The 15717-nt window shown below is 40.3% G+C and overlaps 1 protein-coding gene across 3 annotated transcripts in view; it reads right to left on the bottom strand.

Moving 5' to 3' along the window:
* Window positions 1-15717, bottom strand: part of Faf1 (Fas associated factor 1) — a 345021-nt gene that overhangs the window by 326471 nt on the left and 2833 nt on the right. The window contains exon 1 of one of the 3 annotated variants that reach the window (XM_036177178.1): window positions 7105-7602. The exons of the other annotated variants lie outside the window; for them this stretch is intronic. Coding sequence (XP_036033071.1) covers window positions 7105-7149 — 45 coding nt within the window. The 5' untranslated portion in view covers window positions 7150-7602. Of the gene's footprint in view, window positions 1-7104; window positions 7603-15717 lie in introns of those variants that run through there. 3 annotated transcript variants of the gene reach the window in all.

Raw genomic sequence — 15717 nt, 5'->3', positions numbered from 1 at the left:
GTCTAAATTGGATCCCTGGGACCCACATGGTAGGAGAGAACCAACTCCTGCAAGTTATTCTATGACCTCTGTGAGCACTGTGGTATGCATAACACACACACCAAATATATATAACTCTTAGGTGTATAGTACTTTACTTAATAATCCCCTCTTTACTTAATAAACCCCAATTTTTGTTACACACATACACACACACACACACACACACACACACACACACACACTGTAATAAATGGTCAAAATGAAAATAACAGGATGTGAACACTTTCTTCAGACACCTAATAGCTTTACATTTTTCATATTGGAAAACTGAGGCAGATGGATAAAATAACTTGTCAAGGCTCACAAGATGGATGAGCGGAAGCACTGTGAAATAAATTCAAGTGGTGTGAACCTCAAAGGCATATCCTAACTACAAGCTATTAAATTTTATTCTCTATGCCAAAACTTTATTTTCTCCACAATCTACAATCCAAATTCTAGAACAGTATGATCTGTCCCCAAAGAAAAGAGGACAAAGAGAAAGGAAACAAAGGACAAAGGTTAACTAGACTACCTGCACCACAGTACTCAATCTCCGACCCAAGGTAACCTCTTGGCCATTAACTATGTTCCCTATATATTTAACTAAACCCTAATCTACATCATCACAAGGAATACCATACTCCTTTGCAGAAGCTACCTGTGTCAAATTGAAAAAGAAATCAGGATCAAAATACCATTTAGAAAGGCCAAGTGTTGTACAGGAGTGGCAACAACATGCATGTGACTTACCAGAGAATAGTGTCATTGAAGACTAGGCTTGAAATATGAAAGTGAATCAAATCTTAAATGTGAATCCCAAAATGAGAAAACTTACAAAGCAATAGAAGTCATGCTATAAGAAATAGAACATCAAAATAAATGCTAAATTTGACAGAAAGAAAAAACTCTAAATCTATGATCAAAGCAACTAAGTTCAGAACGAATATCTTTATCCAGGAAGAAATTTGGTTTCTGGGAAAGTCTGAAGCAACACATCACTACCAGTAAGAGCCCCTTATTTTTTTCCACTTGAGCAATGATTCTTATCTGTCACTAACAAAAAATGTAAATAGAAAACCAACTTATAAGACCAGTCTTTTGTTCCAAAAATATATAAAACTAACTTATGAGACTAATCTCTTATTTCAAAAAAGAGGAGTTATAATTTTTTTGTAATAGAAAAACAAATTCTAGCATGACATTAATCCAAAAGCTAAAAGACCTGGAAGTCTCACATCAGGACACACACCTTTAATGTCTAGAGACAGAAGCAGAAGCAGGATCTCTGCGAGTTCAAGGCCAGCCTGATCAACACAGCAGGTTCCAAGGCAGTCAAAGATACATAGAGAAACCCAGTCTTATAAAACAAAATAAAATGAAAATATAAATAGAAGTTATTTGCTTTAACTTCATAAGATGTAACTAATATTAATAGAATGATTTGAAAGCAACTGTAATTGTTTAAATAACTACTTTCCCATCTGTAAACAGATCAAACAGGATCAAGTTTATTTGATAAAATGATTTTTGTGAAAGAAGAAAAAGAATATAATATAATAGAAAATAATAAAGAATTCTACAATTACTAAAAGGGCATAGTGGCTCACCCTTGTAATGTTAGCACTTGGAAGACTAAGGTAGAAGAAATAGCATGAATTCAACATCAGTATAGGCTATAGTGAGTTTCAAGCCAGCCTGCGCTAGGTGTGAGAACCTGTCTTTAAAAAAAAAAAGGCCAGGACTTAGGAGGTAGAAGCAGGCAAATCTCTGAGTTCCAGGACAGCCAGCGCTACATAATTAGACCCTGTCTTGAAAACAAACACTCTATACCAAACGTAATAAAAAAATAAGATTTGAACTTTTCATCTAGATGCATCTCTTTGTTATAAAAAAAAAAAAAAAATGGGGGGGTTGCGGTCTGGTTTTTGGTTTTTAACCGAGCTATTTATGTACACCCTCTTTTGGCTCCAGCCTGCCAGAACAGCATAAACACTACTCTACCACTACTTTAACAGTAACATACTGTGCAAAAAGGATGAACACTTTTGATTAAATAGTCCAAATTCTAAATTGACTAGACAGCTAACTTTAAAAGTAACTAATTGAACTGGGTATTGCGACCCACATTTACAAACCCAACACTATGGAGACTGAAGCAAGAGAATCTTAAGATTGACTCTAGCTGCAGCTACACAGGGAGACCCTACAAGATGCCAGTATTCTTCCATTCAAAACATTTTGGTGGTATGGTTGCTAAGGAAAACAAGATGACACGTCCTCAAAAAGACTAAAAATCCTATTTCAGTTTAGGATTATCGTGTGACACAGCAATTTTAGCTTTAGGTATACACCCAAATAAAGTGAAGTAAGGGACTTTATAGCACTGTTCACAGCAGCATTTTTCATGATAGTCATAAGTTATGAGCATCCTAACTATCACAGAAGATGAATGAGTAAGCAAAATATGGCATTTCCAAATATGGAATATTAGTTAGCTGTTAAAAGGAATAAAATTCTGACACATGCCACATAATAGATGAACCTTGAGAGCACATACACTAAATGAAATAAACCAGTCACAAAAGAGAAAATCCTGTAAAAGTCCTGTTAAATAAGTTACCTACAACAGTCAAATTCATATAGACAGAAAATAAAATGTTGGTTGCCAGAAGCCAGAAAGAGGGAGAAATGAGGTATATTTAATGTACCCAGAATTTCCATTTTAAAAGATGGAAAGAACCGTGGAGACAGATGAATAATGGTGATGGTCGCACAGCGCTATGAACACATAATACCATGGAAGTGTACACTTGAAAGTGGTTACTATGGAAAATTATGTTATATATTTTTCCATGATTAAATTTTGTAGTTGAAAAAACTGGGAGTTCCGTTCCATTTGTTTTTCACTACTGGGGATCAAACCTAGGGCCTTATCCAAGCTAGCTAAGCACTCAAGAGGAGGTGGGAATTAGAAGACAATTTGTTCTGTAATAAGATCACCATCCACAGTGTCCCAATCCTCTCCCTTTAAGTGTGAACTATAATCTTCTACCCACTACTTAGCAACATTTCACTGATTCCAAAAGAAGCATTTCCTCTTTAAGTAACATGGTCAAGACTCCTTTCCCAAAAGCTTTTCATATTTAGACATTATACTATTATAACCTATTATCCAGCAATGATCAAAATCTGATTTTTTTTTTCCTAAAAGGAAATGGAAGAGTTTTAGAAAGGCTTCTTCACTGGGCTTGTTAAAAATAATTGCTTTCTTCATGTTATATAATCATAATAAATAAACATAAACATTAGAAAAGAAAATACTCAAAAGCATGTAAAAGTTTCAAATGAGGGCTTTTTCCAAAACCTCAATAATTTTTTTTTACTTTAAGAAATTATAATTTCATTAAATCATATAAAATTTTTTGAAGTTCTGGAAATTTTTAAATGTTTTGAAAGTTTTTAAAATGTATCAGTTAGTATACAAAAACAATGGGTTTCATTTTGACAATTTCACACATAGACAGCATTGGACTTTGCCTACATTTTCTTCCTCAACAGACATTTGTCCCTCCTTCCCTCCTCTCACTCAAGGCCCCTTTCACCACATAAACAGTCTCTCTTTCATCTCACGGTATGTATGTGTATATAAATAAACAGATCTATGGCCTATGGAATCTGCATATTAGAGAAAACAGGCAATATATGCATTTCTGAGTCTTTCTTACTTTGTCCAACAGATGATCTGCAAGTGAATTAATGTTACTCTCTTTTTAAAATTCATTCTTTTTAATGGTGAATAAAACTCCATTGTGTACTGTGGTGGTATTGTGTTCCCCAAAATATTGTGTTCCTCAAAATAAACTCTCTGGGGTCAGAGAACAGGATGGCCATAATATTAAACATGAGGATAGGCAGTGGTAGCATACACCTTTAATCCTAGCATTCCAAAGACAGAAATACCTCCGGATCTCTGAGTTCAAGGCCACATTAGGAACGGCCAGGCTTGGTGACACATGCCTTTAATCCCAGAAATCCAGCCTTTAATCCCAGGGAGTGATGGCAGAAAGTAGAAAGATTATATAAGGTGTGAAGACCAGAAACTAGCAGCATTTGGCTGGTTAAGCTTTTAGGCTTTGAGCTGCACAGTTCAGCTGAGATCCATTCTGGCTAAGGACACAGAGGCTTCCAGTCTAAGGAAACAAGACCAGCTGAGGAACTGGCGAGGAGAGGTAGCTGTGGCTTGTTCTGCTTCTCTGATCTTCCAGCATTCACCCCAATAACTGGCCTCGGGTTTGATTTTATTAATAAGAACCTTTAAGATTCATACTACAGTGTACCCCACATTTTCCTTACTTTTCACATACTCGTGGGCATCTAGGTTGGTTCCATATCTTGTCTATTATAAACACCAACACTAAACAAGCATATACAAGTATTCATAAAATTTACTTTAAGCCAGGCGGTGGTGGCACATGCCTTTAATCCCAGCACTTGGGAGGCAGAGGCAGGCAGATCTCTGTGAGTTCAAGGTCAGCCTGGTCTACAGAGATAGTCCAGGACAGGCTCCAAAGCTACAGAGAAACCCTGTCTCGAAAAACCAAAAAAAATTTTTTTTTAATTTAAAATTAATTAAAAAAAAAAAAAAAAAAAAAACTAGGGCCTTACATATGCTAGGCTAGGCAGTGCTCTACCACTGAGCTACATTCCCCATATCTGCATGCCAATTCTTAAGGTATAATCCTCACAATAAATTTCTTGATTTTATTATGATAATTGCTTATTTTTAAATTAATACTAAAAAGACCTACAATACAGACGACTGACTACAATGATCAATATAAAAGACTACACAAAAAAAAAAAAAAAAAAAGATGTGATATTTAGTTAGTAAGATCACAGGTTCCCAAACACAAAAAGGATTAATGTGCTTAAAGTACATAGTCTTCTAAACAAATTTTTTTATTATATGAAAATTGTTCACACCAAATGCCATTAGTATTTTTCTCCAATTATATTTTCCAATGTGCACAGTATATCCTGGCCTATAAGATCATTCCAATATCATTCTTGTAAGAAAACTCTTTGGCCAGAAATGTAGACCAGTAGTAGAGCTCTTGTCTGGTATGCACAAGGTCCTGGGTATAATCCCTAGCTACTGAAAAAATAAAACATTTTCAAAGGTGAAAGAAAGACTGGAAGAGAGAATGTTATTGAAATTTAAGAATGTGATAAAAATAATCATTTTGATTTCCAAACCAAAAGTCTTGATGCCTCAAAAATATTACTCTGCCTCTGAGAACAAAGACCCTAAACTTCCAATCCTTTAGCTAATATAAGAGTAATAGTGAGCCAGGTGTGGTGGCATACACTCCTGTGATCCCAACACTGGAGAATCAATCCGGGCTCCATTGGGATATAGATCTTGAAATTCTGCCTCAAAAATAAATAAATAAATAATAATTAACAATAAGCATGGTGACTGACATAAGATGGAAAGTAGCTACAAGTTATTAGAGCTTTTAAAAATGTATAAAATTAAAACAAAGTTATAATCACATTACTGCTAGGGTAAATTCCACTATGTGTTGCTGTCCAGAACCTTTCCCATCAAAACATAAACTGGGTAAAACTCCATCTAGAAGTGGACATAGTGGATCACAATTTTAATCCCAGTTCTGTGAGAAGCTGAGGTAGGAAGACTGTATTTAATTAGATGCCAGCCTGGGCTACAAAGGTAGACAGGGTCTAAGAAAGATAAAAGGCCTCAGGCTAATCTTTTTGTTTGTTTTCAAGACAGGGGTTCTTTGTGTAGCTATGGAGGGTATTCTGGAACTCGCTCTGTAGACCAGGCTGACCTCGAACTCACAGAGATGTGCCTGCCTCTGCCTCCCGAGTGCTGGGATTAAAGGTGTGCGCCACCACCGCCCAGCCCTATTCTAAAGCCTACAAACACCAAAATATCATGACCAACTTTTCTTTTTAAAATCATCCTTTCTGAATTTGCAGTTTGCAGTATGGTCAAAAATGTACATATAATCATATTCCTAGTGTACCAGATAGATACTAGAGAAGAAAAAAGAGCAAATTCTTGGAAATGGTCATCAGAATATTAAATAGAAAAGTAATGCCTACAGAGACCGTGAAGTAATGCCAATGTTGGAGAAAAAGTCTGCCTATCTTTGACACACACATAATGCCAAATGGTGTGTGTATGACACTAAAATATTTTCTTCAGTAAATATCAAAAGACAAAGAAAACATTTACAGGATACTGTTTATAACACCCAATCTTTCCAGGGAGCTACTTTCAGTGCGCCTCCCTAAGATACTTACATGTCAGTGTCACTATAGAAGGGTTCAGTAAAGAAATAATCTTTAGTTTAAATTAACTCCTGAGAAAAGGACACCAAATAAATCAAGTGGGGAGGAGAGGAGAATCTGCAAATATGAACGGGATATTAAGTTTGTGTATTCACTGCAAAGATACATCAGAACATAACACAGAGGAGCCTCCTTATTTTCCACCCTCCGAAGATTCCAATAAGGCCTTCAGAGTCTCAACAGTTTACCCCTCTTTGAAATGGACCACAAAGCCCAGCTAGCTTCATCACCTCCTCATCACTCTGCCTTTTCATTCTCCCCTTCATACAATACACCACACCCATAGCAACACACTCCACACACACACACATCACAGTTTCCTCATGGAACAACCCAAACACCCCATAATTAACCCCATATTCTACACGTTCCTCGTAAAACTAAGAAAGAGCCCACACACGTAGCAACCCTCAATCCTAACATCCCCAATCCTAAAATCCTCATTCAACCTCACTTAACACGTTCTACACACACACACACACACACACACACACACACACACACACACACACACACTCCAGCATATGAAATACATGTTCCCCATGGCTCACAATACACACACCCTGAGCCACGTAGGGTAGAAAAGCCCACACTACAACCACTGCGGTGCTCACACAAACGCTGCGAAGAGGCCACCGCGCTGCCACCCCGAAGCCGCCAAGTTGGAGGTGGGGAAGCGAGCAGAGCCAGACACTTCACCTGAAAATCCGCCAGGATCATCTCCCGGTCCATGTTGGACGCCATGGCGGCCGCCGAGCTCCGCGGCTCCGGGAACGAAGCGCGCACCTGGGAGCGAGACGGCGCCTCCTGCGGCCGCAGACGCGGCCGCCGCCGGGTGGCGAGGGGCTGGCGGGCGAGCCGGCGGGAGGGCCGGCGGGCCAGCGGGCGGGGCAGCGCGGGAGGCTAGGTGCTCATGCACTCAGTCACCTTCAGCCGCCCTGCGCCCGCCTGCGCCCCGCGGAGCCCTCGCTGCAGCCGCCGGGACAAGGAGGCTGGTCTCGATGCCGGGCTGGTCCTTCCGTCGCCGGCTGGGAGGAGGACAGGCTGCGACAGCGCGCGCCCGGCTCCCTTCAGCCGCGGCAAGCCCGGCGGGGGCGGGGAAAGCGAGAGAACGAGCAGGCGGGCCAACGCCACAGCCGCCTCCGCCTCCTCCGCTTCCTCCCCGGCCGCCGCCTCCGCCCCTGGTTGGCCAGCGCCAGGGCTGTCGCACATTTTGCCTGTCATCGAGGTCGCAAAGCGGCGCTTTCCGGCTGTCACGTGACTGCCCTCCTGTCAAGCGTTTGGCGCACAGCTAGCGGGCGGAGACGCGGGCCCCAGGTGGCTGGGAAGCTGATTTGCGTTCCCGGGAGCCTGAGGACCCGCAACAGGTTATTCCGGTTTGGGTTGAAGCCGAGGCCTGGAGGTGCCGCCTTCCCCCCTGGCCCCGGCGGGAATGTGATTCGGCGCCCCACGTGGTTAGTCACACGCAAAGCACATCCAGCCTCAGCCCAGCTCAGCACACTCATCACCCGCCTGACAAGCAGAATTTGTAAACGTGTACGTTTTCCTCGGACCAAGTTTCACCAAAATACAGCTTCGTATATATACGGTCTCTTACCCTCAGCCCCACGGTTCAAAGCCGCTTGCATCCTGTCACTCCCAATCTGGAACCTTTTTCTGAGTCTACACCCTCAGACCCAAACACTGAGGTACACAGAGGACCGTGTGTCTGTGGAACTTAGAAACTGAGAGGTGGATGAGAATCCAGACCTCAAAAGGATGCTGAGCATTTTAAATTAATATTTGAGGGAAAGGATTTCTACTGTTATAATATGAACATTTGTAGAGCTAAGACATGGAGAAAACTCGAATACACTATTTCTTATAGACTCTTTCATAAGTAAAACTCTGTCAGTACTCATAATTACTGAAATTTTCAACTTATGGTCAGAAATTGGCAATCCTGTTACCTAAAACAGCCAAAAGTCTATGAATTATATGACAGTTTGTAATTGCCATCCAAGACAAAGAAAGGGCCACAGAATGTATTCAATCTTGACACAAGATAGCAGGAACTTAAAGACTTTTAAAGGGCACATACAGGCCCTGGAAACTATTTGAAGCTCTAAAAATGTTAAACAAAAATAGGAACTAATGAAATCATTATAATGAACCAATGCCTAAGCTTCTTAGGCTAGGAATATATCCAAGAAAAAAATAGTAAGTCTGAATTAAATATTCAGTGCCTTGAATATAAAGAAGTGTGCTATGTCATGTTAATATCTTGATTTGCGGGAGGTGTAGCTCAATAGTAGAACACTCACCCAGCCAGCACAAGGCTCTTAGATCCCCAAAATCACTGGGGGAAGATTATAATCCATGGGGTTTTTTTTTTTTACTAAAAATAATCTGGCCTACAATTTTATGGTAACTTGTATCTTTTTTAAGTTTTTTAAAATTTACTTGTTTATTTTATGAGTGTTTTGCCTGTGTGTATGTATATGTACCATGTGAGTGCCTCATTCCCCTAGAGGCCAGCAGGGGTGTCTATCCCTGGAACTGGAGTTATGAATGATTGTGGGCTATGTGGGTGCTGGAAAGAGAACCCTGGTCCTCTACAAGAGCAACAAGTGCTCTAAGTCACTGAGCCATCTTTCCAACCCTACAACCTGTATTTTATTGTACAGGATCACCTAAATAAAAAATATAACTCCTGTGGCTGATGTGGTGATGCATGCCTTTAATACTAGCACTTGGAGTACAGAGGTAGTCAGAACATAAAGAGTTCCAGACTAGCCTGGGCTACATGGTAAGACCCTGTTTTTATATTTTAAAAGAAGAAGAAGAAGAAGAAGAAGAAGAAGAAGAAGAAGAAGAAGAAGAAGAAAAAGAAGAAGAAGAAGAAGAAGAAGAAGGGGAAGAAGAAGAAGAAGAAGAAGAAGAAGAAGAAGAAGAAGAAGAAGAAGAAGAAGAAGAAGAAGAAGAAGGAGAGAGAAAAAAGAAAAAGGGCCCTCTGTAGTCTTTTTTGGTTGCTATCCCTAAAGGGAGAGATTTTGAAATTGTCATACAGGAATTATGAGGTGAAACATAATGCCAACAAAATAAATGAGACAATTCAATAACCTCATTAGTATGTCTTCTCAGAACAAGGCAGGTTCAGTTATATGGCCAGTATAAGTGCAACCCTGAAAAGTTGAGCTTTCTCTGTAAGACATGTGACTACCTCAGAACTCATTCAAGCACTGCATAGATCCCTCTCACCCTCCCTTCACTCCATCTGAAAGTTAAAACAATGCTATGATATAGTAAGAACATGTAGTAAGAATGGCCTGGATATTCAAACGTCCGACTTTTGGCAACTATTTTCCCAAAACTTAGCTGTAGAAACCTGGATGAGTTGTTCAAATATTACTAACTTCAACTGTCAAGATTGTTTCAGGACGTAAATGAGAAAGTTCAAATATTTGTATAAAATTAGCATAAATTTCATAGCATTCCTGTGTTTGAGACTTGTTGTGTGATATTTTTTCTGTGTTCTGACAAAACAAAGCTTGCTTGGAGTCAGAGGGCAAAGCTAGCCACTGGTTAACCATAGAGGTCTGGATTCCTGTGTAGAGAGGAGACCGGAAGTGATAAGGTGGGGCAGAGGATCTAGGCCCTTTTGGACTGAGGATCAAGAGAGGTAGGAAGCAACTGACAGCTGCTCCTGTTTCCTGATATTTCAGGTTCTTGCCCCAAAATTTGACTCCAAATTGTTTATTTGGTAAAGATTAATTAGATTTATGCATTATCTGGTGGCCCACATTGGGTGCCATAAATAATTGGATGTTTCCTGTCCCAACTACCAACTCAGCCAATACCTCTCAGGCTTGTTACTGTGACAGAGTCCTGTGCTGTTGTTCTTTTTTTTGGGGGGGGGGGGGGAGGAGGTAAGTAGGCAGAGTCAAGGACACAGACTCTGGGAGAATGTTGAAACAACAAACTCAGTTGATTCAGGAAGAGGCAAGCCTTATACACCCTCCACCCTGCCCTGGGGGAAGGTCTGATGAATATGCATCTGCTGATGTGACATAGCTGCCTCTCATTGGTCCAGGTCATTTCCAGATCATGTCTCAGCTGCTGTTGCTAAGGCCCTTAGGCAGATCCAGGTTGACTCTCAGTAAGTATTTTATTACTGGTTTGGGCCCTCAGGCCTTTTAGGGATGAGTCATCCCACATATTACTAACTAGCTCTTATATTTAAATTAACCCATTTCTATTAATCTATGTACTGCCATGTGGCTCATGGCTTTACCTGTCCTCTAGCATGTCTTGCTTCCTGGGTGGCTGGCTAGTGTCTGCCCTGACTCCATCCTCCTTTTTCCCATCATTCTCAGTTTGTTTTCGCCCCAACTCCCTGCCCAGTGACCAGCCTGTAAGCTTTCTACTAACCAATGAGAGTAATACATATTCATAGTGTAGAAAAGGATTATTCCACAGCAGAGATCTAACTTTGTCCCTTTTCAATCCCTCTGTGAATCTTTAATTGATGACATGAAAAAAAGAAACTTAATGATTTCAAACAGTGAGCAATACAATGCCTGGGGAAACTCCTCATAAACATCAAAGCTTTCCTAATGTATTAGTTGTTACTCAGTATGATAGCGCCTGATATTCTTTCAAGGCCACCCCTTTAATTAAGCTTAAACACACAAGAATGTCTGCTTTTTTTTTCTAACCATGGCCTTTAGTACCTTAACAAACACAATTTCATGTTCTGACAAATTCTATGAATTTTTTTCTGCAATTGTTTCATGTACAAATGGTTATTTCCTCCCACGGGTTTAAAGTTCCTTGACAGTTCTAACTCATTTCATCCAGTATACTTTTATATTCATCATGGTACATCCATAGCAAAATCTTGAGTACATGATAATAATTTGAATATATTAACTTTTATTGTGTCTCTTATGGTGATATTGTATTCCCCAATATATTGTGCACCCTAATAAAATTATCTGGGGTCAGAGAACAGAACAGCCTCTAGACATAGAGGCCAGAAAATGGTGGCACACACACCTTTAATCCTAGCATTCTGAAGGCAGAGACCCATCTGGATCTCTGTGAGTTCACAGCCACACTGGAAACAACTAGGCATGACGACTCACACCTTTAATCCCAGGAAATAATGGCAGGAAGCAGAAAGGTATATAAGGCGTGAGGACCAGGAACTAGAGTCTGGTTAAGCTTTTAGGCTTTTAGCAGCAGATCAGCTGAGATCCATTTGGATGAGGACTCAGAGGCGTTGAGTCTGAGGAAACAGGATCAGCTGAGGAATTTGCAAGGTGAGGTTAGCTGTGGCCTGTTTTGTCTCTCTGATCTTCCAGCTTTCACCCCAATACCTGGCTCTGGGTTTGTTTTTATTACTAAGACTGTCTAAGTTTTGTGTTACAGTCTCTAGTTAGGCATAGTGGCACACACCTTCAATCCCAGCATTCAGGGAGCAGAGACAGGTGGATCTCTGTAAATTTGTAAACCAGCCTAGTTTACAAAATGAATTCCAGGAAAGCCAAGGCTATTACACAGAGAAACCTGGTCTTGAAAACAAAAAACAAACAAACAAACAAACAAAGTCTTCTACATACAGGTATATTATATACTTTATTTAATTCAGTCTTTACAACAGCCACTTAACACAATGAGAAGCTTCTCTTGAGAGGTTAAGAATTTGTTCAGGTCCATGATAGAAAGTGGAAGGCCTATGGTTCAAGGCCTCGGTCAAAACCAATGTTCTTCCCAGTTTCTCTGGTGACTCCCTGCAGTATCACCCTCCATGCTGTCAAGTTTATAAAGTAAATGAAAAGATTGTTTCTTACCTATGGCCTAGCTATTTTAATAACCAGTATCCAGGATTAATATATACTACAGAAAAATTAAAAAGAAAACATTGAATTATCATGCGAAAGTAATTTGTTTTTTATTGTTCTAAAATTCCATTTTGAGAAAATTTTACTGCAGTGTCAAAAATCAGAATAGATATTCTTTTTCTGCAAGTATTCAAAGTAATTTTAATCTCATTTTCATAGTCCAATAAAATAGACTTTGGTCTACAAATACAATCTTCTAAAATCTTCATGTACTATCTCTTTCTAAAACTCTTTGAGTTTTTATTTTATTTTTCAAGTATAAATAAGTTATTTGTGACCTCCTCCCTCCTTCAATAAATGGCATTTGGCACTCAGAAAAAAAAGAAGAGAAAGAGGGGGTCAAGATCATGATGGGGAAACCCACAGAGACAGCTGACCGGTGCTAGTTGGAGCTCACTGACTCTGGACTGACAGCTTGGGAATCTGCATGGGAGCGAACTAGGCCCACTGAATGTGGGTGACAGTTGTGTGGCTTGATCTGTTTGTGGGGTCCCTGGCAGTAGGACCAGGACTTATCCCAGGTGCATGAACTGGCATTTTGGAGCCCATTCCCTGTGATGGGATACCTTGCTCAGCCTTGATACAATGGGGAGGGGCTAGGCTCTCCTTCAACTTGGTATGCCAGACTTTGTTGACTACCATGGGAGGCCTTACCCACTCTGAGGAGTGGATGGGGGTAGAGTGGGAGGTAGGTGGGGAGGGAGGGGAAACTGGGATTGGTATGTAAAATGAAAAAAATTTTAATAAATAAATATATTTTAAAAAATAAGTCATTTGTGGTATTATTAATACTTACTTTACTATTTTTAATTATATGACATCAGTGTAGGTATCCACAGAGGCATCCATTTCCCTTGGATGGTGGTTATGAGCCACATGGTAGTGCTGGGAATCAAACTCAGGCCCTCTATAAGAGCAGTCTAAGCTCTTAACCACTGAGCTACCTCTCTAGCCCCTATTTAACTAAATTTTTATTTGAAATTATTTTGGATTTATAAACTCCAAAGACATCCAGATCCTGAAAATTTTGAAGAGTCAAGAACTTTATAAACTATCCCTCAACTTGGGTTTGCATAATGTTTCCTCAGACTTACACTGAGTTTGTGCTAGGCATGGCAGCACATACCTTAAATCCCAGTATGTGCTGCTAGGGTGAGAGCCAGAATGGTACAGAATTCGGGGGAAGACCTTATTTCGGGGCGGTGGTGTGTGGGAGGGACTATACTGAGTTCATGGATTTTGAATAAGAATACTCAAGGGCAAGAGAGGGGCTGGAGAGATGGTTCAGAGATTAAGAGCACTGACTGCTCTTCCAGAGGTCCTGAGTTCAATTCCCAGCAACCACATGATGGCTCACAACCATCTGTAATGAGATTTGATGCCCTCTTCTGGCCTGCATACATAATAAATAAATCTGTAGCCTAGTGGTGGCCTCCCAGCACTCGGGAGGCAGAGGCAGGCGGATCTCTGTGAGTTCGAGGCCGGCCTGGTCTACAGGGCTAGTCCAGGACAGACTCCAAAGCTACAGAGAAACCCTGTCTCGGGGAAAAAAAAAAAGAATACTCAAGGGCAATAGGTCCTTCTTATCACATGATATTGGGGTCGCTCTATTAAATGACTTATTTAACTTTGATACTGTGATTGAGATAACCGAAGTTTTTAACAATGTTTCTTGTTTATTAGGTAAATCATGAGACTAATATCACTACCAAGTTAAATTGCTGTTTGCGTAATCAAACAGGTAGTTTATCCAATGATTTTAAAGAGTCTAGTGGCTGGTCTTGGACTTGTAAGTAATGGGAATAGGATTTAGAGCCTAAGATATGAATTCCAGTCCTATACTTAATGACTTTAAATCATAATTTCAAATTTCCCTCATCAAAAAATGAGAATATTTACTCCACAAAGTTGTAAATTTTAAATGTGTATCATATTTAATAACTACAGAACACTGCAAGCATTACTTATTAATATCATATTTAAGCTTTTAAGTTGTTTACTGGCATTTTTTTCTTACTTTTCAAGAAAGGAATTTCTAAGTCCTACAAATACCCATATGAAAAGCCTGTTGACTCTCAGAAATAAATACCCAAGCCACAAGTATAAGTAATTTTAAAAAGGCCCCCTAGGGGACCACCTCTGTTATCTATAAATTCAACAAAGAGAAGATTTTAAAACCAAGAAAGTATAGTTACTTCATTCACATTCCTCAAAGCTAATCATGTAGAAACTCATTGGCTAGAGTCAATGTGGGAAAAGCAAGAAATAATTTGACTAAACCATATGCTTTCTCTAAGTCCTTTAAAATGATTCCCACAACTCTTAGTACTTGATATCCAACTATGCTGGTTGCCTTTAAGCATTTGAGAAACACAACTATATTAAAAGAAAGACTGTTAATTTTCAATGTAATTGAGTACCTGTGGATCTTCTGAGTATGTGTTAAAATATAAGGTTATAGGGGACAGATCCTCTTAATCTACTTCAGTGAACTAACCCTCACAAAGTAAGGGATTTTTTTTTTTCAAACTGAACGTGTTGCATGTGCCTATAAACTCAGGAAGGAGTAAGAAGGCTGAGGCAGAAGGCCCAGGAAGAAAGGGAGGGATGTGCAGAGGAAAGGGGGGAGGGGAGGAGGGAGGGAAGAAAAAAGGAGTGGATATTCCTCGGTGGCACTTCATTGTGCTTATATAAGCTCTCAGTCAGACTGAACTGTGTGCTGCCAGTTCTTCGTCTCAGAGGAGGCGGAGTAAGCACACTCTTAGACACCAAACAAAACCAAAACTACCCCCCCCCCCCAAAAAAAATAAACCTTTCTTAAAACGGTACTTTGGGTTGCAGAGATGCCTTAGCAGTCAGTTAGGAGCACTTGCTGCCTTTGCAAAGGACCAGAATTTGTTTCCCACCACCAGCCTCATAAGACAACTCACTGTTATCAGGGAATCAAATGCCCCTCTTCTCTCCTTTTGGTGTTCGCGCGTGCGCGCGCGCGCACACGCGCACACGCACACACACACACACACACACACACACACACACACACACACACACGTTTTTATTTACTCATTTATTTTTGGTTTTTCAAGACCGAGTTTCTTTGTGTAGCCCTGGCTGCCCTAGAACTAGCTCTGTAGACCAGGCTGACCTTGAACTCACAGAGATCCACCTGCCTCTGCCTCCCAGGTGATAGGATTAAAGGCACAAGTCACCACTGCCCTGACACATAAGTTTTGTTGTTTTGTTTTTATATCCCCAAGTTTTCCCCTCCCTCCTCTCCTCCTAGTTCCTCCCCCCCCACACACACACCAGCTTCCCGCCCCCATTCACTAATCCTCCTCTATCTCTTCAGAAACCAGAGGGCCTCCCATGGCTATCAGCCAGCCATGGTATATCAAGTTGCAGTGATACTAGGCACATCTTCTGTTAA

This window comes from Onychomys torridus, chromosome 2 (genome assembly GCF_903995425.1).
Source record: "Onychomys torridus chromosome 2, mOncTor1.1, whole genome shotgun sequence".
NCBI classification, from domain to species: domain Eukaryota; kingdom Metazoa; phylum Chordata; class Mammalia; order Rodentia; family Cricetidae; genus Onychomys; species Onychomys torridus.
The sequence above is the reverse complement of the archived record's forward strand: the minus strand, read 5'-3'. Positions and strand labels throughout refer to the sequence as shown.